Raw genomic sequence first — 27,454 nt, 5'->3', positions numbered from 1 at the left:
TTATGTTGTTCAAAATTGGAAATAGAAAAAAATATCGTATGGGAATTATACATACATAAATGTAGATACAAAGCTGTAACTATTTTAATGATGTTCCGAAGAAGTAGAGAAAAAGGCCCTGGGAAGGAATCTTAACCTTTAAAATAGGAACTTTTCAGGGTATTTTGGGTGTAGGGTCTCCCAGGAAATACTCCGGAGGTTTTCCAGGGCTCTAAACAGCTGTGCTTGGGGGTCCATGTGGTGCTGGGGATTGAAGGAAAGCAAGTGTTCAATGTCTTTGGCACCTTTGTTGTCATGTTGCAAGTTAGTGTTCTTAGAGTTCTGAAGGAGTCTCAGAGTTACTTCATATGGCAACTTGATTTACTCTAGGAGGTAGGAATGAAACCATCCCCCATTTTTTCTTAGATTCCAATAACATTTACGAAATTGATGATTTTAAAATGGGTTTTGTTGAATGCGGTGGCTGTTTGGTATGGGGGAAAGTGTTGATTTTAAGTGAAAAGTTTAGTAATGTGCTCAGTTTCTTGCTTTGAAGTGTCATTAGGTAATTTAAAAACTACAAAGGCCTCTTAGTTGATTTTCTGAGGTCTAATTCAGTGGAGTTTTGTGAAATGAAGTGATGAATATGTATTTAATACAGACTTCTCATACTAGAGAAACGACTGAGGTTTGTTTCTGTTGCTGTTATTTTTAATTTTTAGGGAGAATGATGAATCAGTGAAAGAAGAGAAATCTGAGTTGAAGGAGAAAACGACAGGAAATAAGAAGGCCAATAGATTTCATCCTTATTCGAAAGAAAAGAATGCAGCCGCTGGAGAAAAGAAGGGCCCAAATCGTAACCGGGTTTTCATTAGCAATATCCCATACGACATGAAATGGCAAGCTATTAAAGATCTAATGAGAGAAAAAGGTAACCATCTCTGATAAGCCCACTTTTGGACCTTCTTCAGATAGAAGTGGGAGGGAGCTAGGCAGACCATTTTTTTATTCCTCTGAGCCACACAGACTCAAAATTGATTTTTATTTCTTGACATATAAATTAGTCTTTCCTCCTCTTTCACTTCACACAATTTCTTCACAAGGTAGTATGGATAAATGAAGCATATCTATTTTTTGCCCTTTTATTGGGATCGTAGTGAGCCAGCATATATGCATGCCACCAAGAATTTTGTTAAAGTGATTGCTTTGTCTCGTTGAAGTTTTTTTTATAGACTTTTAAAGGATCATTGCATTAGTTAAGAAATACATTTAGCGTGTTAAAGTATGAATATAATAAGGTCTGATTTTTTTCCCAAAAGCTGCTTTGTTATATCTTGGTGGAGTCTGGAATCTGGCTGTGGAATTCACTTTGTTTGCATTGTCATGACTGCTCTGATGCTGCCTCTGCAGTTCTTTATTAAAATTGTGTTACTGCTGTTGCAGTTTTGCTCTTAGAATAACCTGAATAATCTTTCATTTATAATAGTTTGTTTTGGGGAAAAATAATTTTAATACTGATCTTGTAAAAGTTAGTTTTGTATCTCTTGAAAAATTGAGTTTCAACAGTCTGCAAACTATGTACTTGGCTGTGAGGCTGATCTCTTCTAATAAATTTAAAATAAAATTGCATTGGTGTGTCTGTTGTAAGGTGACAACTATTTGATTGGTTTTATTCATTGACTTTATTTAGAAAGTGTGTGGCTTGCTGTGAAGCATGACGTGTAAATTTAGCTTACTGATGGCAAACATGATTGAAGACATTCAGGTAGAAAGTCACCTTAAAACAGCTGTTGTGTGTCGGCGACCAAAGTTATTTGAAACTTGCTAACGTTGATGTTTTTTAATATGATAGGCTAAGGGATCATTTGTATGTATATGTGCATTTGTTCACCAACTATATCATGCTGGCCAAAATATGATCTGTAGTATGAATTAGGTTAACATGGTTGTTAGCTTTTTTAGAGAATGTGGATGATGTACATTTCTGAAAATTAGTTAAATTTACATTGCCATTGACAGGAGGTATGTTGGTCTGGTTTTTATTGTTGGTGAATAATAGGTGCTTTTCTGTAGAGTTGTGCACAGGTGTGCAGTAAAGCAAGATATTGGTGTTTAAATGTATTGTTTCTTGGTATCTTCCTTTTGTATGTCTTATGTAGTTGGTGAGGTTACATACGTGGAGCTCTTTAAGGATGCGGAAGGAAAATCAAGGGTAAGTGCTGTGGGCAATAATTTGCTTGAGGTTTAAAAGTTCCTCAGCAGTTTACTTTTTGTATAATACTTGTACAAGTTTTTTGAAACTTAAGTTTCATTTTTTTTAACTTTATTATATAGCAAGATTTGAGGCTTTATATTAGCAAGTTTGACACATATACAAACCAAACTAGTTTCCTGGAAGGGATGGGCTTTGTAAATGCTCATAAAAGGCATTCACTTTTCTAATGCTCTAAGGTAATGCTTCTTCCTAGTCAACATATTTTAATTTAGGATATTTTTGTTGTGTTTCGATTGTCGTCAAGGATATTTTAAAAGTCACTGAATGGATAATCTTAAGAGTTTTATGAGGCCTATAGCATACAGGTGTTAATTCAGAATGTATGTTTGAAACTTACACTGAAAACTTAATTTGATAGCCCTGCAGGACTACTTAAGAGGTAGTACTCTAACCAATTGGTTTGTATGATGATGAATAAATTGACGAAGAAGGATTTGGTGGATAGCAGATTTTGGATTTTAGCAATAAGAATGCGATATGCTGAATAGTGTAATGTAAGCTCTTAACATTGTTTAATTATATTAATGAAAACCATTTGGGTGCATGAAAAATAAAGAATGTCATCTCACTCAAACAGTTAAATAATGACAATAATAATAATCACAAGGATTTATGTAAGAAATTATTCTGCAACTTCATTTATTTGGTATAGATGATGTTCTTTGCATAGATAACTGGATGCTGTTAATTTGTATGCACCAGTTTTCCTTTGAAGAGAACTTTGTTAAAAATGAGATTACCCTTTTCTTTTTGAATTTTAATAGAATTGAAAAATGCACACTAAAAACTACTTGTACAGAATACGTTCTTTGAATTTTTTTCTATATAAGGAAATGCTTATTGGATAATTAAATTATTTCCTTCAATTGCTTCTTGATTGAATTTGTACAATAAGATTACTTTTGACTTAATAAAATAGAAATAAAAAAGTGCTCCAACTTTAAAACTTAGACGATTGTGGTCATTTGTCTCATATATTCCAGAGGTGTGAAAGACAAAATTTGATTACATTATTGCTTTTAATGATTTAAATGTTATCTACCATTAACTTCATCTACTAATCTAGCATACTTTTTCTTTTGCATATTATTTATTGACAAATCTACCTGGATTATAGGGCTGTGGGTAAGAACTTCTTTCTTTCTAAGTATTTTAATTAAGTAATAAAATTTATGATTGTAGAAAGTATTAGTATATAAATATTTTCTTTAATTTTTTTCCCATTAAGTGTGGTTGAATTCAAAGATGAAGAATTTGTCAAGAAAGCACTAGAAACTATGAACAAATATGATCTTAGTGGAAGACCATTGAATATTAAAGAGGTAATATTTCTTTTATTCGGAATAATTTAAACAAATAGAAGGACACTTGATTTCTTTTGTCTTTGTTAATGTATATATTTGACTACAACTTTTTAAAAAGCATAAGCTGGTTATCAAAGCATCATATATTGATAGTGGTCTACTTGTACACCCTTAAGCAGTTTTTATGTGCTTTGGATTTGTTTCAGGTTTTGATTGATTTTTTTAAAAATTTCAGGAATTAATACATTTAGATACAGCAAATTTTAGATGCTGAATTTATCTGACATAGTCATCTGCAATGTTCAGATTGTATTGTTTTGAGAAATATAGCAGATACTCTTAGAGTTTGCTTAACAATGCAGCTTTAGAGATCTGGGTTTTGAAGCCGTTATCTGGAGACGCCTGAGGCCTACTCTCACCTCTGTGCTTCGGTGTTGCTCTCAGCAGTGCTCAGGGAACCTTGTGGTATCAGAGATCTTCTGGGATGGGTGGCATGCAGGGAAAGTGCCTTATCCTTTGTACTATCTCTCTGGCCCCTGGATTGAATAAAATTGATACTCAATTTACAATGATATTAAATTGAAACTCAGATTAAAATTTTAAGGAGTTTAAATCTATTAGCAAAATTTATAGCTGTAATTTGAAAACCCCAAACATGTTCCCTTTGTATGGAATTATTGCATTGTAAATGACTGATGAAAGGATGATCAGAGGAGATATTGACAGCTATTCACAGAATAATTGATCCTGGGATTATATATAACTGTTAAATGGTTGCATTTTAACGTTATATAAGTATGTAAAAATGTATATATTTGCTAAAACCTGTTTTAAAAAGTATAGTGGATACTTGGAATGCTGAAGAGAATTAAAGTGACTGCTTATTACTCATAGTAGAGCAGTACTGTCAGCATTTAACTTAATACATCAGTGATTTAAGTCCTTGTCAAAGTGATTTGAGTCTCAAGCATATTTTATCTTTGTGACTAGGCATATTAACTATTCTCTAAACCTGATAGTTATAATATTACCACTGATAATAGATGTTACTAATAGAGATTTTATGAGGATTAAATGGGATACGAGGTAAAAACTTTGCCCTAGGAGCTGAGTAGGTGGTTTAGAGGGCTGAAGCATATACTTTGCATTTCAAAGCCAGGTTGTAAGGACACTGGGGAGTACCCTCCATCCTTAGCAGCTCTGCGTGTAGCCCCCAAATTCTCCAAAATAAAAAATCTTAAAACAACAGCAAACAAAATGTCCAACCTCTCTATTCCCTTATTATCAAGATGTGAGTAATATGAATCTTTCTTACAGTGTCATCAAGACCAAGTGAATTAAGATATGTAAAACATTAAATGTTAGTATAATTGTGATATATAACTCTACACACATGCACATATATATGTATATGTATATATGTTACGTAACAGTACTCCAAGTATTGTAACTACATAAAGTTAGCAGTACGAATAATAGTATTATGATTGTTATTCTTCCTATCCACAGTGGAAATGCTCAACAAAGATATGTACCCCAAACACTTTTGAACTCCTTCAATTCTGTTTGAGGGGTGAGAGTGATCTATTTCTTTCAACATTTTGGAAATAAAGAATTAGTAGAATTCACGCAGGGATTTATTTTGTGGGGGGACTGTAGCTGGGATAAAGCACGGGGCCTCACACATGTAAGGTGTGTGTTCTGCATTGAACTACAACCCCAGCCCCAGTAGAGAAAATTCAAACTGTTGTAGGCTTTGGCGGGTACTTAATGGGCAAGGGTTATTTGGGTTTTGCTGGGTTTCTTCAGTGGCATTCATGAGTTCGGTGGGCCACACCTAGGAATGTTGGGGCCAAGCATGTGCACAGTTTTGGATGAGACACTCTGGCCCTACAGTGCCAGAACCACCAGGATCATGACTGGTGATGCTCAGGGGATTCTATGATGCTGGGCGTCAAGCCAGGGTCAGGCTCCAGGCAAGGCAAGTGCCTTAAACCCTTTAGTAGCGTTCTCACCTTTTTCTCTTTTCATTTTATGTTTTGAATTCCACCTAGTGAGTTGAATGGAAAGTATATAAAATTTTTTGTTTTGTTTTGGGACCATACCTGGTGGTGCTCAGGTGACCATATGCCGTACTAGGGATTGAACCTGGGCCAGTCATATCCAAACCAAGTGCTATCCACTGTACTATCATTATTACCCCCTCTAAATTTTTCTTGTTTAAAAATAAATATATCTCTTTATAAAGTTAATAAAATGAAAAACAAGCTCTCTATATATGTACACACATGTATGTGTCTGTGTATATATATATGAATATATATGTATAATTTTTGTGTGTGTGCTGAGACACTTCACCATTCTTTTCCCTTCCTCTCAGATCGTAATCATTTAAGTTGGAATAGGGATAATTGTATATGGTACAGGAATGAAACAGTAATAGTTCCTTTGTACCTGTGCATTTAATTTTTGTGCCTTTGGTGGCTTGGGGATACTCTTTTCTATGCCTGGATTGCTGTTGGTGGTGCTCGAGGGACCAGGTGTTTCCAGGGATTGAACCCTAGCCTCCTCCATGCAAAACATTCACTCAGCCTGTTGAGCTGTCTCCAGACTCGACCCCCTGAATTCTTGGACTTTATAACATTCTATTCCACTGTTGAAAAACTTTCAGTTAGTCTTAGTTTCGTATTTCAATGGGCATACAGTGGTGAGGAATTCACCATTTTGGAAAGAAAAGCGGCACAGTAAGTATTTCTTTTTGAGCTATATGGATGTATTATATCACAATATATGATGGCAGAATTAAACTAATTTCAAGTTCTTAAGTGACTTTAGTGATTGGAAAGAGGTATATTTAACTGACACTCCTGGAGACTGAAATCTTTTGTCTGTCCACAGGTTTTTATTGGACTGAATTCTTTGGATGAGAAAAAGGCTTACTCTTCAAGAGGGTCAATAATTTCAGCCAGATGGGATAGCTACTGTAGAATTTGAAGTTGTTATTTTAATTAAATAGTTTTATTGATGTATCTAGTGGCATTTAACATTCAATATGTGTTATAGGATCCTGATGGAGAAAATGCTCGTAGGGCGTTGCAACGAACAGGAGGATCATTTCCAGGAGGACATGTACCCGATATGGGATCGGGGTTGATGAATTTACCGCCTTCCATTCTCAATAATCCAAACATTCCTCCTGAGGTTATCAGTAATTTGCAGGCTGGTAGACTCGGTTCCACAATTTTTGTTGCTAATGTAAGTTAAGCTTCAGTCTAAAATTTTGTCATTCAGATATTTAGTTCTAATTGTGAGAGTAATCAGATGAATCAGTTACTGATTTATAGAATACTTTGCTGTTATTATAAACAAGCTTTTAAAAGTCTGTAAGGTTAGAGTATACATAATATGTTGAATGTTTTGCAGGAGAACTGTGCAATTTAGACACAAAAGCGGTTCTTAAAATTACTGTGTGTGACTTGTATTGAAAATGGCTTTTTTGGGTTTAGCTTTGATATTTGTGAATATGCCTGTTGTCGTTAGTTTGTTATTCCAAGGTTTTGGAAGTCAGCAATAAAATTTTTAAAATCTGAACTTTTCTCAGTTAAACTAGATGTACAGGTTTCAGTTGTAAAAGGATTGAGCAGTTGAGTTACTTGTTTAGGGAACTAAAAAAATTAAGGAGAGGGAACAACATAGATGTAGCTTTCCTGATTTTAAGATATTTTATTTGAACAAGATTTATTTAACAAGAATTAGAATTTGGTAGTGTTGAGAATTTAGAAATTTTTGTATTTATAAATGGGGCAAAGGGTTTTATTAGGTATATAACTTTATGATTTTATGTTAAGCTTGACTTCAAAGTTGGTTGGAAGAAGCTAAAGGAAGTGTTCAGCATAGCTGGAACTGTAAAACGGGCAGATATTAAAGAAGACAAAGATGGCAAAAGCAGAGGAATGGGCACAGTCACTTTTGAACAAGCGATTGAAGCAGTGCAAGCAATTTGTATCCTGATTTACACTTTAGTGTTTTCAAAATAAGAGTGTACAGCTTGGTGCAATTTGTTGGAAGTCCTGGAATTTAAGGTTGCCTGGCTTAGAAATGTGTTTTAGACTTTAGTCTCCAGTGCATAAAACCTTTTCTATGTCCAAGTACTAAAGTCACTCTTAAAACTTGAAATAGCCATATTGTATGGATTTGAAATGCACCCTATTCTACTTTTTTTACAAGAGCTAATCATATGCAGTTATGTAGTCCATTGTATTAAAATTCTATTCCTTTCAATGAAGGAATTTTTGTTTCATTTGGAATAGTTTCACTTAAAAGATTATATTTTATATGTAAAATACAGATGCAAGAAAAAAATTGAAGATGTTTCTTTGAGTATACAGAAGAGACGAGTACAGATAAATAAGATATTAAAAGATGATGAAAATGTTAAAACGTTATCCTAATAAGATTGTTAAAAATGTGTTTCTGTTCAAGTGTACTTGTATAGTTATTTTAACTGACTTTCCTTGACTGAACCAACAGCCATGTTCAATGGGCAGTTTTTGTTTGATAGACCTATGCATGTGAAAATGGTGAGTTCCTATATATCACTTTAACCCTCCAGTCTCTTTGTCTTTCATCTACTCTTTTACATTCCAGATTTTTAAATTATACATTAACCATTTGATAACTCTTTTGCAAATAGGATGACAAGTCTGTACCTCATGAAGAATACCGTTCACATGATAGTAAAACACCGCAGTTACCACGTAAGTAAAATTTGTTATTTGAAACAGTACAAACGATCCATGTTCAATTTTATATGCTAAGCTAGGCTCTCTGCTTTTGTTTTAATGTATTTTTCTCCTTTTTTATAAATTTATAAACGACAGAGCCTGGCAAGCTATCCGTGGTGTACTTCATATGCTGAAAACGGTAACAATGATGATCCTCTTTCCCCTGACCTGTAAGAGCCCCCAATATGCCATTGGGCTACACTAGCATATGTCAGGGACGAATGGAGATGTTACTGGCGCCTGCTTGAGCAAATTGATGAACAACAGGAGGACAGTGATACAGTGATAAATTTATTGACTCACCGTGAGAGCAGTTATAAAGCTTTTGGGTTTAAATCTCAGTCATACAGTGATGAAACACATGTCCCTTCACCAGTACCCATTTTCCACCACCAAAAACCCCAGTATGCCCCCATTCCACACCCTCCTCCTACCTGTGGGGCAGATGATTTTCACATTACTCTCTCTCTTTGATTTCTTTCAATATTTCCACCCCAGATCCACCATTATTATTTGGGATTTTACCCCAGCATGCAGATCTGCCGAAAAGGCAACTGTAGACAATTTGTTTTCTATTGCTGGTTATGAATAACAGATGATGATGTGTGGTTGCAGTAGTGGCTGCATGATTTTGGAATTCCAAAATTTTAACAGTTAAATCTGGAGGGATTTCTGCCAAAACCTGCTAGGTTCCGAGATTTGTTCCTGAGTCTCTGGAATCATGATTGTTAAGCAGCTTGATTAGAAGCCAGAGAGGCTGTTTGTGGGTGGCGACTCAGGGTCTCGTTGGGGCATGAGGAAAGGGCCATGAGGCCCCAAGTATCTCATCACTGAGGGCCCAGACCTGACTCTCCAATTACCTCTGGAGCATAGAGGCCACCGAGCCGCCAGGGGGAACAGGCCAAGGCATGAAACCTATTCCCACCTGGGGTGGCCCAGTGACGGTAACCTACTGTGGGGACCGGATGCATTTCTGCCAAAAGCCACTGGGTTCTGAGATTTGTTCCTAAGTCTCTGAAATCAGGGCCATTAAGCAGCTTGATCAGGAGCCAGAGAGGCCGTTTGTGGGCCGTGACTCAGTGTCTCATTGGGGCGAGGAGGAAAGGGCCAGCTCCAACCCCATCCAATGAGGCCCTGTGTGTCTTGTCACTGCAGGCCCAAACCTGACTTTCCAGTGGTCTCTGGAGGATGGTGGCCACTGAGCCACCAGGGGAACAGGCCAAGGCATGAAACATTTATTTTCACCAGGGGTGGCCCGGCACTGGTAACCTACTGTAGGGTCTGCTGCACACATTTCTACCAAAAGCTGCTGGGTTCTGAGATTTGTTTCTGAGTCTGGGATCATGGCAGTTCAGCAGTTTGATCAGGAACCAGAGCGGCCTTGCCTCTAATTATACAGCTGAGCCGGAGGTGGTTTGTGGGTGTGTCTCCCACATACCTAACTTTTGGCCATTTACTTTGAACAACGGGAGACAGTGACAATGACAGTGACTTTCTTGGTAAACTTAACCCCAAGTTGTAGGGGTCTGGCCAGAGGCACAGCAGCAATTGTGGGGTATCTAGAAGTGTGAAGGCACCATCAGGCTGCTGATACACTGGCCTTACTGTTACAGATTGACCTGCTGGCGGCACCGTACCCCCTTGTTTTACTATATTCCATGTTGTCCAGATATTAGAATTAGAATCATTCTGGCATAATATAAATAATATAAACTAGCTCCTATTCCTACAATTGCACTGTGTTTTTTCGGGATATTAAAGTTTTTACCATAATTTTTTCAACATGCAGACAAAATAAAATTATTCATGTGGCTGATACATGCCATATTTATTTTTTATTTTATTTTACAATCACTGTCCTCCCACTGTTCATCGATTTGCTGGAGCGGGCCCAGTAACGTCTTCATTGGAGACTTTGTTGTTACTGTGTTTGGCATATCGAATACATCACTGGTAGCTTGCCAGGCTCTGCCGTGGGGGCAAGGTACTCTCGGTAGCTTGCCGGGCTCTCCGAGAGAGGCGGAGGAATTGAACTTGGGTCGGTCATGTTGACTATGTGCAAGGCAAACGCCCTACCACTGTGTAAAATTTTTCAAATAGTTTTATTTTCCAATTCCCCAGGCCATTTCCCACCAGGTCCCTTACGCATCAACAACTGATGCCTCATATTTATCACTTACATTTCAATGTATGTTTATGTGTCCCTAAGCATTATGTGGACTTGTTTTGATGCATGTTAAGTTGGGTGTTCATGATGTCTTATTATTTATAATTGTGTGTAACTTACTGATTTTGATGAATACTCTTTTTAATTAATTTATGTTTATAGATGTAGCTCTGATTCCTTCCTTTTTGTGTGGGGTGAGCATACCCTGCAGTTCTCAGATTCAACTCTAGTTCTGTGGCCCGGAGTCACAACTGATGGTGATGGGAGGTTCACACAATACAGGGGATCAGATCTGGGTGTCCTTTATGAAACAAATGCACTCAGCCCATTAAGCTCTCTAGACTTAATTCCATATTAACACCTGATTCCGTGTTTTATTTTATTGTTTTTTGTTAGATTATCCTGCTTTTTTATTTGAAGCAATTCTAAGTGGAGAGATTTTATTTTTATATTAAAATAATTTGTTCTGTCTTTGCGGGAGATCACTCAGAGGGGCTGAAAGGGAGACTCTGAGGTAACTGATGGCCTCCGAACACTGCCACAGTTGGTTCTAACAGTATTTGCTCAAAATTTCTTGTAAAACTGTGGCTATCAGACACTGGGAAGACTACAACTGAATTTTTAAATTTTGTACTGCTTCTTGAGTAAATTCTGGTAACTCCTGTTTAAGAATTTTTCATTTTCAGGTTTATTGGCATAGATACTGGCATAGAAATTAAGTCTGCCACATCGTTGTTTTTTTTTCCTTTTGGGGTCACACCTGGCGATGCTCAGGGGTTACTCCTGGCTCTGCACTCAAAAATTACTCCTGGCAGTGCTCAGGGGACAGATGGGACACCAGGGATCAAACCCGGGTTGGCCGCATGCAAGGCAAACATCCTACCCACTGTACTATCACTCTGGCCTCAGATCGTTGTTTTTTAAGTTATTAAGAAGCTACAAGCAATTTCTCTTTTTGCTTGGTTAATTTTATTTAGAGATGTATTTTGCTATTCCTTTAGAAAATGAGATGAATTTCATTTTCTCTGTCATGATTTCTGCTCTCTACATTTGAGTTTAGTTTGAGTTTTGTTCTGACTTCTTGAGTTGACTACTTCACTCATTTCTTTCATCTTTTTAAAATAGATAATCTGACTATAAATTTGGTTGCTATGAACAGGTTTTGCCATAGAATATTTTTGTTCTAATTTGATTTTTAACATATTACTAAATTTCTGTTATCTATTTATAAGCCATGTATTTTTGAATTTTCAAACATTTGAAGAATTTGTCTTTTTAGTTTCTAACATAAAAGTGTGCTCTCAGATGGTCAATATTTAATTTTTTGGGATTGATTTGGATATAATATTATAGCTAAAATATGACACATTTTTATAGATATTACAGTTCTGTGAATATTCATTAGATTACTAATTATTTTAATTGTCATCCCTACTAATATTTTACCTTCTTTTACTATAATTGAGGCCCATTTGGTAATATCTCACTAAAATAGTGATTTTACCTGTTTCTTTCTTTTTACTTTTTTTTTTTTTAAATTATTTCTTTATTGAATCACTGTGGGAAAAGTTACAGAGCTTTCGGGTTTAGGTCTCAGTCATGTAAATATCAAACACATTTCCCTTTACCAATACTTATTTTTAACCCCGAACCCCAATAGACCCCCACCTCCCACCCCTCCCAATTCTTGTGAGGCAGATGAGTTCTAGTTAATACTCTATCTACTTTGACTAGATAGATTGTTTCGATAGAAGATGCACAATTATTGTTTAGAGTTTACGACCCACCCCCCACAATCAGATATGCTGAAACAGCGTTGTGAAATGATTTGCTTTCTACAACTTGGTTTAAGAATAAAATGATGTTGCGCGGCCACGGTTTTGGATTTCTGCTATTTTACTTATTGACCCTGGAAGAATTTCTATTAAAAGTTAGCTAGTTAAGAGATTGGTTTCTGTGCCCTGGAGTCGTGGCCGTGCCGGAGAGCCGCTCGTGGGGGGCAGCTGGCGACCTCGGTGGGGCGTGGGGGACGGCCCACAAAGCCCCCCTTCCCATGAGGTCCCCGCCGCTCCCCCGAGCCCGGCTCAAACCTGCTGTCCACAAGGCTCCCGTGCGGCCGCCATCTTTCTTTCCAGAGAGGAGCGGGCGGGCCGGTCAACACCCTTTCCCCTCCGGGCAGCCTTGGTGGCGCGGTTTAACGCCTAGTCCATTTGCTTTTCTGCTCCAAGCGGCTTTTTACTTTTTAAATATGTTTTTTAAATATTTTTTCACTTTTTAAATATTTTCGACAGAGCCTGGCAAGCTCCCTGTGGCGTATTCCATATGCCAAAAACAGTAACAACAAGTGTTACAACGGAGACGTTACTGGTGCCCGCTCGAGCAAATCGATGAACAATGGGAGGACAGTGCTATGGTGCTAAATAGTTTTAATTTATCTTAGGTACATTGAAATTGAGAACTAGTACATTTTTCTACAAAATCGAATTTGATCATTAAAGTGACTATCTCCAGTGGTTGTAAATAACCACAAGTGGTTATTTTGCGGGCAGAGGGTAGTTAGTTAAGATTAGGAGGGTTCAATATAATAGCTGGAAATGATCACTCTGGACAATAACTGAGTGGTGGTGAGAGGGAGGGAGGGAAGGCGGGAGGGAGGGGGGAGAGAGAGACAGAGAAGAGAAGGGAGGAAGGGAGAGAGAGAAGAGAGGAAAGGAGGGATGGAGGAAGGGAGGAAGGAAAGGGAGATGCCTGCCATAGAGGTAACCTGGGAGGGGCTGAGGAGGGGGTAAACTGGGGACATTGGTGCTGGGAAATTACGCTGGATGAGTGTTGGAACATTGTATGACTGAAACCCAGTCACGAACAGCTTTGTAATGCTCTATCTCAAGATGATTCAATTAAAAATAAATAATTTTGCTTTAGAGTTCAGTCTAACCTGGAAGCTACTTAAAAAAAATGACTATCTTTAATAACTAGTTCTGAAGTTTTTTTCTAGTTTTATGTAGATTAAATAATCTTATTTATTCATGTCTGTTGATTTGTTTGGATTCCCATTATCTTATGTATGTTTTTTTATTGTTTTTCAAATATTTATTTTTAGTGGCTGTCCTAGATATTTTATTAAGATCCGTGTACAGTCTTAAAATTAATATAATTCCTTTACTCTCCTTTGAGTGCTTTACTTCTAATCATATTCTTTTTTTGTAATTTTTATTAGTGAAATACCATGAGGTACAGTTGTAGACTTACAAATTTTTGTGCTTGGGTTTCAGTTATACAATGATCCAGTACTCATTCCTCCACCAGTGCCCATTCTCCACCACCACGGGTCCCAGTATTCCTCACACCCCCATCCCCCCATCCCACCCTGCCTCTGTGGCAGGGTATTCCCTTTTGTTCTCTCCTTTTGGGTGTCGTGGTTTGCAAAGGAGGCAGTGGGTGGCAGTCATATTTGGTCTATAGTCTACTTTCAGCATGCTTCTCCCATCCTGGGAGGATCCTCACAACACCCTTTATTTGGTGCTCCCTTCTCTATCTGAGCTCCCTTTTCCCCTAGCATGTGTGGCTGACCTCCAGGCCATGGAGTAAACCTCCTAGTACTAATCTCTGCTATTCTTGGGTGTTAGTCTCCTATTTTCTTACTTTATGTTCCCCAGATGAATGCAATCTTTCTATGTCTGTCCCTCTCTTTCTGACTGATTTTGCTTAACATGATACTTTCATGTAGTACCACTTGTATGTAAACTTCATCTTTTCTAACAGCTACATAGTACTCCATTGTGTAGATGTACCAAAGTTTCTTTAACCAGACATCTGTTCTTGAGCACTCAGGTTTTTTCCAGATTCTGGTTATTGTAAAGAGTGCTGCAATGAACAAACAAGTGCAGATCTCATTTTGACTATACTTTTTTGCCTCTCTGGGATATATTCCCAGGAGTGGTATTGCTGGGTCAAGTGGGAACTCGTCTAATCACATTCTAAGTGAATTTATGCTTTTAATGCTTAAATGTTTTAGTTCTGTATTTTTTAATTCTATAAATGAGACTATTATTTGCAATTTTATATTTTATGTCTTGTGTTTTCACAGATTTGGAACTAGTATTTCCTCCTGAAAAATATATGTACATTTTATAACTATTCTTTTGAGATTTATATTTATTTATTTTCTTCTCAGGATAGAACTAGACTAAACAGAATCAGTTAATTTTGGTTAAGCTGATCATACCAAATCTTCCAGTTTTGTTTTTCTTTTTTCCTTTATCTCAAAATATAAAACTCCAAAAATTTGAGTTTCATACTTATATCCTTAGTACTCTAATTGCTTGATAAAAGTAGGATTTCCAAGATTCTTTTAAAAAGTTTTTAGGGGTCTGGAATGATAGTCCAGCGGGTAGGGTGTTTTCCTTGCACGGCCGACCCGGGTCCAATTCCCAGCATCCTATATGGTCCCCTGTGCATCACCGGGTATGACCCAAAAAAGAAAAAAAAGATTTTTAAATGACTGAGTTTCAGTCATACCACTGTCAGCTTCCCTCCACCAATGCCCCGTCAGTGCCCCCACTTTTCTACCATCCATCAGCCTTTTTCTACAAGAGGCAGTCTGTATGTGTGTGTGTGTCTGTGTGTGTGTTTGTGTGTGTGTGTGTGCGCGCGCACGTGTGCACGCATGCCCTTTGTACTGTGGTTTACAGTACTCTTGTGGATAGGGTTTGAGAACCTTTCAGCACCATCTCCTCATCATGGTTGAATGCTACCCTCTACCACTGACATTGCCGGCTCCCTGTCTATTTCCCACTCCCCTCAACTGGTATGCTTTCTTCTGAATGCCAGTTCTCATGTTCTTTGTTTCTATTTCCTTTGGGTATCAGGAATTTCCCTATTATGTTTCTTTTTTATGTCCAAATATGCGAGAGATCACCTTTGTCGATCTCTCTCCCTCTGACAAACTTCACTAAGTACGATACTCTCCAGATTCCTCCATGAGCAGTGATTTTCATGACTTCATCTTTTCTTATGTCTGATATAGGAATTGATATTCTACCAGAATATTGTTCTTATTTCAAGACATGGGATTGTCCTACTATCAAGGAGTCCTGGTTCCAGTTTGTGAAGATTAATATTCGAGATGAAAATATGGGTTCTAGGAGTAGACTTGAACTTTGTGTTTCATGAAATATGCTCTTGCTTTTAATTCAGCCACTTTAGAGACTGAACTTGAAAAGGGCATTTCTTTTCCCAAGTAATGTTGCTTTTTCCAATTTCACACAGTGTTTTGCTGTACTCGTCTGTACTCTATTCTTCACTATTGTGTCCTCCATTGAGCAGCAAAACTTGAAAACCATGCTCAAATTTGTTAGAGTAAAACAGTTTCCATCCAAATGTTCATTTAGTTATATTATCTTTAAAGTATATCAGATTATTTTCTATAAGGTATATTTTTTATGATTTAAGAGAGGTAATTATTACTGGATTTAGAAGGAGAAAACTTAATTCAAATCTTAGCTTAATCACATAGCTGAGTAGCTTTGTGCAAGTAACTTAAGATGTCAAAACTTTGCTCATCTATTAATAAAAACTTTCAGGGTGCCATATAAAATATAAATCAGTGCATCAGTTTCTCAATATTACGTACATAGGGAGTGGGTGTGGGGTGCCTCCTAAGCCCTAAATGATACTCAGAAGACTGATCTCTCCTGGCAGTTCTCTGGCAATCAGCTAGCACTCAGTGCAAGGACCTGAAGATGCAGTGTTGTGAGGGTCCTGCAGTGCTGGAGATTATCAGGTCATCCTGGTGGTATTTGGTGGCTCTCCAGCGCCACACTTGGCGATCCCCTTGGTGATGCTTGGGATACCATGTGGTGCCAGGGATAAAACCAGGGTCAGCCTCATGGGACGATTGTGCCTTAATCCTGTACTGTTGTAATTACTCAGTGTTTAGTATGACTTGAACTATGTAAAAATAATTGTCATGCGGGAGAAGATAGTACCACGGGTATGGTTATTCTCTCACACTTTGATTTGGGTTCAATCCTTGGCATCTTATGGCCCCAGCGTACCACCAGGAGTGATTCCAGAGCCAGGAATGAGGCCCAGGCACCCTATCTTCCATCCCCTCCAAATAACTTTGAGGTTAAGTGGCTCTACAAATTCCGGCATGTTTCTTTTTCAGGTATGTTATTAAATGATGCAATATTAAAAACCCTTTTGGCATTTCACTAATCTCTCTTTGGGGGAACCTGGGATCGTGGCATACCTGCTGGTGCTCAGAGGACTGTGCGGTGTGAGTCATGCTAGCTCCAGCACTTTGGACTGTCTCCCTTGCCCCTTCCTAATTCTTTGTAATACACTTAAAAGAATGTATTTTATTTACTTTTTTATTTATTTAAAATTTTTATTTTTGAAACATGTAAGACACTTTTAAGTCATATATGACCTTCATAAAACGACTTGTTAATAAAAGTATTAAATAGTGAGGCTTTGCTGTGTTGTGTTCTCAATAAAACAAAAGCCAGCTCTCTTATTTTATAAATTAATAGAACTTTGAATTGCTAGCATAGGCAGATAGATAGTCTGATGTTTAGTGCTGGTTAATCATATATATTGGTAATACTGTTTGGTATTACTGTTGGTAATTGTAATTGATAATACTGTTCCTGTTGGTGTTTTAGGTGGCCTTGGAGGCATTGGAATGGGACTTGGTCCTGGCGGACAGCCAATTAGTGCCAGCCAGTTGAACATAGGTGGTGTAATGGGAAATTTAGGTCCAAGTGGTGAGTTTCTAACTTTTTAAATTTCATTTGCTACATTATAAAGTTTATGTCTACTTGTAAATTAAAGGACTCTTTTATAGTTGATTATGTCAGTATGAAGAGAGAAATAAAGCCTTCAAAGCAGAGGATGGGTGAAAGTCAAGCAGGTTCCTCCAAGGCCAACTGTATGATAGTGTCAGCCCTTAGGCACTGGGGATTTTGTCGTGTCTTTAAAGCAAAAGGAGAATGGTGTAATGCTTTGTAGATCATGAATATAGAATATTTTGAGTGACAGTTTAAAATGCTTTGATTGAGAAGATAGCTTTCAGACACCTGTTGTGTCTCTTCATCTGGACTAATTTGGGGTTTATTTTTGAAAAAGGTCTCTTAAGCTTTTTGGTTTCATAGCTCCTTTCTGTCCTTAAAATTTGTTGAGGGCCTCAACTGCTTTTTAGTGATTTTGAGTATTATATTAAAATAGTAAACATTCTGTTTATTAAGAGATAGACCCATATGTGTTGACACGAATAGAATTTTTAAGAAAATTGTGTTTTCCACAAAAAAGAAATTAATTAGGAAGAGTAGCTTTGTTTTTCTTTTGTAATATCTTTTGAATGTTTGGCTTAATGTAAGACAACTATGCTAATATATCTGCTTTTTTATTTGGTTTGTTAAAGATCATGTAGTTTCTAGAAAATTATACTTATGAGAGAATAAGTATAAAATAGCTATCATAGTAAAATTTAGTGAGTGAAGTAGTTTGGATTTATTGGACTCTCAGGGGTTCCCAAAACCATCGTTCTTTGATAACTACTGATTTAATTGATGAACTAATGCATGCTGTAATATTCTAATTTTTGTTGTTATGCTAGAGCTGTACTCTAGAGAGGAGTAAAAATAATTATTCTTACTCAAATAGCTAGAGATTTTCCACTTCCAGGTTTTTTAGAGGAACCCCATCTCTCTGTCTTGATCTGATATGCTGTTATCTACGTGGTATGCTGCAGAAAAATCAGTAGTAGTGATTTTTTTCTGATTCTGAGTAGTGATTCTTTTCTGGGAAAAAAAAAAACAATAATCTAGTCCTAGATGTTTTCTAACTAACTTTGAGTATCACCAATACATTTTGTTTCCTGTCTAATGATTATTTAAGGAGACCTTTCTGAAGACTCATGGTTGACCAGCTCCCTGCTGTGATAGCATCTTAAACCATCCCACTTGAGAGCCCTGCTGCTTCTCTAGTGTTGTGACCAGTGGTGGCTATTTTTTTGTATTGTGTTGTCATTCTTCAGTCACACAGACACAATTTAATGAAAGTACATGCTCTGTATTTTATTTGAGGTATGGGAATGGATGGTCCAGGTTTTGGAGGCATGAATAGAATTGGAGGAGGTACGTATAGTGTTTATTATATGTACCCATCACATTTTTTAGTAAATTGGAAACTGTTGAAAATTTTAAGGACAGTGTCCTAAAGAAATTGCTGGCAGAAAGTGAACTTGTTATATACTTATGGGATATGAAGGTGATGAGTTAAGCAGCTACCCAAGGTAGGGTGGGTGAAGGGCTCACTGCTAAGATTTAACATTTATAAAATGTACCTTTCAACTGTAAAACTGACAGTAAAATCTCAAAATTAATCTTTATTCCATAGGAATTGGGTTTGGTGGTCTGGAAGCAATGAATAGCATGGGAGGATTTGGAGGAGTTGGCCGAATGGGAGGTAGGCAAATGTATTGAGTGGGAAGTATGTATTTTATCTAGTTAACCTATTACTAAAAATTCCCTTCTTCACTTAGAAATGGGTAGATGTCTTCAGAGGGCATATGGGAACTAGGGGATAGGAAAAGTTATGATGGGAATGGGAATATGTGTGGCAAGTGAGGTAAGTTGGATAAATCACAGACTCTCCAGTATTTTGACTTTGCTTTATTTTCAGTTTAATTTTGTGTGTTCACAAATGAATCACTGTATATCACTGTACGTGGGAAATGGGCTAATTTGTTACATAATTTTTTCAGAGCTATACCGTGGTGCAATGACTAGTAGCATGGAGAGAGATTTTGGACGTGGTGATCTTGGAATAAATCGAGGCTTTGGAGATTCCTTTGGTAGACTTGGTAGGGCTGGAAGCATATTTCTTTCTTTTTTGCAGGTTATATATATATTTTTAAATTTTATCTTTTTTGTAAAAAATTGGAAGATGTTAATGTTTCATACAAGTTATTACTTAATAAAATACTTTAGGAATTTGCATGTATAAGTTTTTTTAGACTCTTACATACTTGAACACTTTCTAAAAAATTGTATTTCCAGTAATTATATCTTATGAGGGTTTATTACCTTGGGAATTTTAAAGTATGATTGTTTAATTAGTATATTTATTTTTTCATCCTTGTTTAGGCAGTGCAATGATTGGAGGGTTTGCAGGAAGAATAGGAGCTTCTAACATGGGTCCAGTAGGATCTGGAATAAGTAGGTTTAAATTTTTCTAGAATTTATTCAGTAATACTTGAGTGCTTGCAAAAGATTCTGCCAGAGTAGCTCTTGTAGTGTAGTATTAATTTATTTTTAAATGTTAGTATGTCTTATCATTATTTAAAAAAGTAACTTTGGGGCCAGAGCAACAGTACATCATATAAGGTGCTTGCCTCGCACACGCAAAACCTGGGTTCAATTCCCAGCTTCCCATATGGTTTCCCGAGCCTGGTTAGTAGTAATTCCTGAGTGCAGAGCCAGAAGTGACCCCTGAGTATTGCCAGGTATGACCCGAAAACGTAAAGAGAGAAAAAGAAAAATCCTGAACTGTTTGAACATCTTAAACGAGTTTTGAATCTTCCTTGACTTTTCAAAACTGATTTCCCCATAGTACATACATCTATAATAAATAATCCTAGAATTTCCTTTTCAACTAAGGAATCTGGGGTTATTTTATGTGTCAGGAACAATTTCTGCTTTTGCACAACCTTTGGTCCCTTTTTTACTCTAACTGCTATTGATAACTGACATTTTATCTGTGAACGTCTTGTGTCTTTTGTTAGATAAATTGCTCCAGATTCAGTATTTGAAAAAACAAAACAAAACAAAACCCTTCCTGAGATATACAGCAGATAGGGCATTTGCTTTGTATAAGGCAGACCCTGTTTAATCCCTGACACCCATGTAGTTCTTTCAGCCTCCACAGAAATGATCCCTTATTGCAGAGCCAGCTGTAAGCCTTGACCATTGATGGGTGTGACTCAAACAAAAAATCAATTAATTAATTAAAAAATAACCAAAAAATACTTCCTAAAATTGAGGTTTAAAGTTGAACAAAATTTTCCTTCTTTTCCTTCTAACATTTACCTGAGATAGAACTGAATTGTTGTAACACCGGGAATGTCTTCCATCTGTTTCCACTATTAGTCACATTAAGGCTTAATACATTGCTTGGTTTTGACCTTTATTGCTTACTAAACTGTCTCTGAGATCCCCATACTTTATTTTTATTTTATTTTATTTATTTATTTTTGCTTTTTGGATCACACCTGGCGATGCACAGGGGTTACTCCTGGCTCTGCACTCAGGAATTACCCCTGGCAGTGCTCAGGGGACCATATGGGATGCTGGAATCGAACCCGGCTTGGCCGCATGCAAGGCAAGCACCCTACCCGCTGTGCTATTGTTCCAGCCCCAATACTTTATTGATTTCCTTTAATTAATTGAAATCTCTTGAATAGGGAAAACAGCCTATTTGAATATACTAAATTCTGTTGGCTAAAATTACCTGCTTCTATTGTGCCTTTTTTTTCAGTCCTCCTTTCATCATCTTTTTAGCCTTGACTCATTTCTCTATTCATTTTAACTTCCCTACTTTCCCTTTTCACCTCAGTATTTGTAGTTTTGTTTCCTAAATTATGTATTATTCACAGAAAGTCAGTTAGGGGTGATACTAATTTTTTGAGTTTCTGCGTGATGGGGACATGAGTAGGATTATAATTGTTAACAGAAGAGCATAATAGTGAGGGGAGCCCTGATTTGGGAGCTGACATTTTCAGCTAATGGGGTGTGGTTGATTCCAGTTGCTGTTACTTTCCTAAGTTTTGCATGATAATGAGAGTAAAAGTTATGTTTTCTGTGGTTATTGAAATTTTAATTGTTTTAAAGAGAGAAATTTTCTGTGAAACAGAAGATACTGAGGTGAAAGGCAAGATAGGAAATATATAGGAAGGTATGAGAGCAATAATTGATATATTGGAGTTGTAATAATTTTTCTCATATTTTTGTTCTGATAATAAACTTATAAAATAAATAAAGATGAAAACTGTTAACTATAACCGATAAAGTAATTGATATTGATAACAAATTTTACATTATATATGTGATGTGTTTCATGATCAGAATTTATATATAAATGCTTATCTAAGTATTTATGATGTATTTACATTGTGGCTAGAATTAGCATTTTGCTGGTTATTAATATTCAATGATGCATGTCAAAATTATGCTCTTAGGAGGTTTATGTTCATAAAATTATTTATATGCATATATTATCTAATTACAGAAGTTGAATTAATTCTTTTTTTCTCAACAATTATTTTTTCTCTCCTCCTTTTCTCTTCGTCTGCCTTCTCATTTCTTTTTTTGAAACAAAAATACCGAACTCCCAAATCCTTCCTCCCTTCCTGAAAATCCAGGTGGTGGAATGGGTGGTATGAACAGTGTGACTGGAGGAATGGGGATGGGACTGGATCGGATGAGTTCCAGCTTCGATAGAATGGGACCTGGTATAGGAGCTATACTGGAAAGGAGCATCGATATGGATCGAGGATTTTTATCAGGTCCAATGGGAGGCGGAATGAGAGACAGAATAGGCTCCAAAGGCAACCAGATATTTGTCCGAAATGTAAGCGACTAAACGTTACGGATACTTGAATTTTTTTTTCTTTGAGTATATCTTACTAATACCCTTTTTTATTCTAGCTGCCTTTTGACCTGACTTGGCAGAAGCTAAAAGAGAAATTCAGTCAATGTGGTAAGTATATAAATAACTAAAGATGCGTGGGTTCGCAGGAAAATTTTATTTTTTACTTTTAAAGATTGCTGCCCAGGTACCTTATTCCTGAGTTGTTTGCCAGGTCAGATTTTCCTTTCGATAAGTAAGTTCTTTTGCTATTCTGACCCAGAGTGGGCTGGAGTGATAGCACAGTGGTAGAGCGTTTGCCTTGCGCGTAGCCAGCCTGGCCAAGCTGGGTTCGATTCCTCGGCCCCTCTCGGAGAGCCCGGCAAGCTACTGAGAGTATCTCGCCCGCACGGCAAAGCCTGGCAAGCTACCCGTGATATATTCAATATGCCAAACACAGTAACAACAAGTCTCAAAAAATGGAGAAGTTACTGGGCCCGCTCGAGCAGTGGACAGTGGACCAGAGCAGCTCAGGTTCCTGCTAAATAATTCTAAATAGATTTAGAGTAGAACCTGTCATTGTCTCCTGTGGATTGGAAACTGCTTGTTTTACCTGACTTTTAAAATATTATGTATCATTTATTATTTAAAAGAAGGTTTTTCCTATGGGAAATATTAATGATATATCTACTTCCTTGTTTTTAGTATAGTGCTTTGCTTGTCAGCATGATCCAATGAAATGCTAATGTTCAGATGATCAGAGTTACTAGGTGAGACCCATTCTGCACACTTTCTTATCTATACAACACAAAAAATTTCTCCGATAGCAGAATCAATTGCCAAGAATAGTTTTACACATTGACACATTCTGCTTGATTAGAAAGAGTCATGATAAAGGTTAAACATAGCTTTGAGGACGAAAGGCATGCTAAAAGTAAAAATATATCTTAATTTTTTGAAATCTTGAAGGGGATTAAGTTTAGTGCTCACTGACAAAATTGCCTCTGTGTTGATGTTATTAGAGATATTTATCATCTTCGTGTTCTCAGAGTACTTTATACTTAGCTCTCTTGTAATAATATGTTTACATTGTGTTCTCAGAATACTTTGCACCTAACTCTGTTGTAATTATCTGTAATAATCTGTTCGCATGTTTTCTTCCTCTGGAGGGCAAGAACTATTATTCCAAGAACCTTTCATTCCTTCTGTTCAAATAGTAAGGGTTTATAAAGTGTGTACAAATGAGTTAAGCTTTCTGATCTTCATTTATTTTTATTTATAATTTGCCCAGTCTACAAATAATAGATTTTCGGCAGTCAGCATGTAATTAGATTTACAAAGGGGAAGAACAAAGTAAGAGATTATCCCTGTCCTTAAAGAACATAGTGTGGGGGCATGGAGATTGCTCAATGGGCTGGAGCCATGTTTTGTATCCAGGAGGCCAGTGTTTTATCCGAAGTATGTCACAATGGTTCTCCCAAGCACTGCCAGTTGTGGCCCAAACAGAAAAAAGAAAAAAAAAGGAGGAGGAGGAGGAGGAGGAGGAGGAGGAGGAGGAGATGCAATGTGAATCTGTCTAGGATGTATCTTGTTGATTTTGTTTCTATAGAATATTTTACATAAACAAAAAAAAAGAAAAACAGGAGGAGGAAGAAGGGGGGAGGGAGATGCAATGTGAATCTATCTAGGATGTATCTTGTTGATTTTGTTTCTGTAGAGTATTTTATCTAAAATTCTCAAAGATAAGAAATTTTTGTTTTGTATTGTTTTGAGACCACACCTGGAAATGCTCAGGGCTTACTCCTGGCTCTGTGCTCAGGAATCACTCCTGATGGTCTCAGGGGACCACATTGGATGCTGTGGATCCAACCCAGCTTAGCCACATGCAAGACTAATTTAATGCCCTACCAGCTGTACTATCTCTCCAGCCCCAGAAACTTTTTTTTAATTAAAAAAAGATGTTGAAAGTGAGTCAGCTTGCAACTAAAAGGAAGCAGTACAACTGTAGAGTTGTTTAGAGGCTTTAGTTGTCATTTTAGGGATAAAATCTACCCCAATGAGTAAGATGCGTCCGACTATGAATCTGATAGACGACAGAGGAATGCACTTACTAATGTCTTAATAGAGCTTAATGGAATACATCAAATCGGTGCAGTGGCAGCCAGTGTCTCTAATCTGTGGTAAATTCAGTGGAAAAAATTACATATGAGATAGAGAGCATTATTATTGTTTTTAAATTTTTACATTTCGAGGTCAGGAATTACTCCTGACAGTGCTTGGGGTATCATATGTTCTGCAGGGGATTGAACTGGGGTCAGGCGCATGCAAGGCAAGGGCCTTAACCTTTCTACTGCCTCTCTTGTTCCAAGGACATTATTTTTAGTAACAGAAACAAAACAAGATAAAAGAGAGGATTTGGGCAAACAAGTGGCATCAGTGAGACAGTGACTGGTGTTTACTAAAACTAAGAACTCTGGGGACTGGAGCAGTAGTGCAGCAAGTAGCGTATTGCCTTGCATGTTTGATCCTAGGTTTGATCCCGGGCTCCCCGTGTGGTTCCTTGAGTACTGTCAGGAGTGATCCCTGAGCACAGAGAAAAACCCTGAGCACAGTCAGTTGTGACTCAGACACAAAAATGAATAAGTAAAAATAAAATAAAATAAAACTAAGTACTTTTCTGTCCTTTTTCCTTTTCTTTGCTGTGACAGGAATCAATCCCCTAGGCAGGTTTTCTTTTGAGGTCAGACATGAACTGGGCTTGCCGCAAACTTGAAGTCTTTTAGGGCACTTCTTGTTGGAATAGCATTGTTTTGACAGGACATACCAATTTATTTTATGAAAGACAAATAACGGTCAGATCTACATTTAAGCAATTTGAATAGTATTTAGGTCCTTTGAAAATCCTAAAAGATTTATCATTTTCCTCCTAAATCATAATTTTCTTTTTAACCAGCCTACAGTTATATCGTGAAGTTAATAGTGGTTTCTGTTTTGCTTCTTAATTTTATTGTAAAATCTGCTGACTTAGGTTTATACTAAGGGAATAACCATATTAAGTAATTCCCTATCTTTGCATTTTTTTCACCTTGAAATACATTGATGGGAAGGAAAATTTATTGGTGGTAGAGAATTAACCGTTGACAAATGTGGAAATTATCTGGCTTATAAAAATTGAACCATTCTTTTTTGTCATAACACTTTATTTTTAAATGATAGAGTTTCCTTTTTTCTTAGTGTGAGAAGTCATAGCCTTTTTGCCACCCCAAAAAAGACAGGGTTTTATTGCTCTCCTCAGGATGAGTAAGTATATACTTCTTTGATTGCTGCTTAGTAAAAACCTAATAGTACTCCATGCATTCTTCAGCCAGTATCTACAAAGAAATCATTCACCAGCAAACCTGTTTACAAAATGTTAAACTGTCCTTTATGAGGCAGTTACAAAGGCTGAGAAAGTGTTGTGTTATGGTTCCTGTTATTCTCAGTAGAACATTTCCTTAGACTATATAATTCAAGAAGAAAAAAACTAGTAAGATTAGACTTAAGTTTTTATAGTTAAATGATCCCTTTCTGTCCTTGCCTATATAGTTTTTCATTGGCAAGCATTTTTTTTTTTATTAGTGAAACACCGTGAGGTACAGTTGTAGATTTAACAAACTTTCATGCTTGGGTTTCAGTTATACAATGATCAAGTACCCATCCCTCCACCAGTGCCCATTCTCCACCACCAATGGTCCCAGTAGACCTCCCACTCACCCCCATCCCCTCCACCCCGCCTCTGTGGCCAAACATTCCCTTTTACTCTCTCTTTCCCTTATGGTGTTATAGTTTGCAATAGAGGTATTGAGTAGCCATCATGTTCGGTCTATAGTCTACTTTCAGCACGCATCTCGCATCCTGAGCAAGTCCTTCAAACATCCTTTACTTGGTGTTTCTTCTCTCTCTGAGCTGCCTTTTCCCCCAGCATGTGCTGCCAGTTTCCAAGCTGTGGAGCAGACCTCCTGGTACTTATCTCAACTATTCTTGTGTGTTCAACTCCTGTTCTGTTAACTTTATATTCCCCAGATGAGTGCAATCTTTCTATGTCTGTCCCCCTCTTTCTGGCTCATTTCACTTAACATGACACTTTCCATGTTGATCCACTTATATGCAAATTTCATGACTTCATCTTTTCTAACAGCTGCATAGTATTCCATTGTGTATATGTACCAAAATTTCTTTAACCAGTCATCTGTTCTTGGGCACTCAGGTTTTTTCCAAATTTTGGCTATTGTGAACAGCGCAGCAATGAACATAGAAGTGCAGATATCATTTCGACTGTACTTTTTTGCCTCTCTGGGATATATTCCCAGGAGTGGTATTGCTGGGTCAAATGGGAGCTCGATTACTAATTTTTTGAGAAGCGTCCATACTGTTTTCCAAAAGGGCTATACCAGTCAGCATTCGCACCAGCAGTGAAGGAGGGTCCCTTTCTCACCATATCTGCGCCAGCATCAGTTGCTTTTGTTCTTTTGGATGTGGACCAGTCTCTGTGTTGACTCAGAGTTAGATCCTGTATTAGTTTAGGTTTTACTGATAAAGTCACTAGGCATAGTCTTTCAAACTTATTCCCATATTATTCAAACATTTCTGTGGGAAAATATGTGTATGTGTGTGTGAATTGTTTGTTTTAGATGTCTATGTTTTACCAGTTGTAGACTAAATATTGTTTAGGTCAATGCTGACCATTATAATATAATTTATCTTGGTATTAGTAGTCTATTTTATATTTTTAAAAGTACAATTAAAGACAGCTGACACAAGTTTCAAGGTGATACTTTTGTCTCCATTTGTTAACTTGGATCATTTAATAATCAGTAGGTGAGCAAGTTGAGTAACTGCTGGTTTTAAACAAAATGCTATAATGGAAGGTGGTGAAAATACAGAAGGAGAAAAATAGTTCAGGATGCCTAAAATATAGAAGGAGAAAAATAGTTCAGGGTGTCATTTGGATTAAGATTTAAATAAAAGAAAAAATCTTAGTGAATTAAGATTAAAACGATCCTGTCATCTCAAAAAGACTTAATGAAACTTTTTTAGTAAGCACTTTGCTTTTACCCTTTTTCTCTTTCTTTTTTCTCCTTTATAAGTTAAATATGCCTGGTTCTCCAATTTGGTTTCCTGACTAAAATTATCCAAAATTATCCAAAGTGATCAGACAACTATAGTTAAGGGGAGGGATATATGGTAAATAATTACCTCACATCTAAGTTTGTGTTTTTCAAGTGATTATACATTACAGTTTGTAATTTGCCTGGGAATAGTGTCACTTTATGTT

The 27,454-nt window shown here is 37.0% G+C and overlaps 1 protein-coding gene across 2 annotated transcripts in view; it reads left to right on the top strand.

Annotated features, from left to right (window-relative positions):
• The window catches only part of MYEF2 (myelin expression factor 2), a 35,722-nt gene that overhangs the window by 5,607 nt on the left and 2,661 nt on the right, over window positions 1-27,454 (top strand). Inside the window, exons 2-16 of one of the 2 annotated variants that reach the window (XM_056135347.1) lie at window positions 702-910; window positions 2,139-2,191; window positions 3,372-3,379; window positions 3,483-3,576; window positions 6,622-6,813; window positions 7,407-7,560; window positions 8,089-8,138; window positions 8,252-8,315; window positions 17,178-17,279; window positions 18,600-18,650; window positions 18,913-18,981; window positions 19,280-19,378; window positions 19,662-19,733; window positions 21,935-22,143; window positions 22,221-22,272. In XM_056135347.1, the coding sequence (XP_055991322.1) occupies window positions 702-910; window positions 2,139-2,191; window positions 3,372-3,379; window positions 3,483-3,576; window positions 6,622-6,813; window positions 7,407-7,560; window positions 8,089-8,138; window positions 8,252-8,315; window positions 17,178-17,279; window positions 18,600-18,650; window positions 18,913-18,981; window positions 19,280-19,378; window positions 19,662-19,733; window positions 21,935-22,143; window positions 22,221-22,272 (1,478 nt within the window). The remainder of the gene's footprint in view (window positions 1-701; window positions 911-2,138; window positions 2,192-3,371; window positions 3,380-3,482; window positions 3,577-6,621; window positions 6,814-7,406; window positions 7,561-8,088; window positions 8,139-8,251; window positions 8,316-17,177; window positions 17,280-18,599; window positions 18,651-18,912; window positions 18,982-19,279; window positions 19,379-19,661; window positions 19,734-21,934; window positions 22,144-22,220; window positions 22,273-27,454) is intronic. The other variant, XM_056135349.1, reaches the window with a different exon arrangement.

Source organism: Sorex fumeus, unplaced genomic scaffold (genome assembly GCF_029834395.1).
Source record: "Sorex fumeus unplaced genomic scaffold, SorFum_2.1 ptg000111l, whole genome shotgun sequence".
Taxonomy (NCBI): Eukaryota; Metazoa; Chordata; class Mammalia; order Eulipotyphla; family Soricidae; genus Sorex; species Sorex fumeus.
The sequence above is the reverse complement of the archived record's forward strand: the minus strand, read 5'-3'. Positions and strand labels throughout refer to the sequence as shown.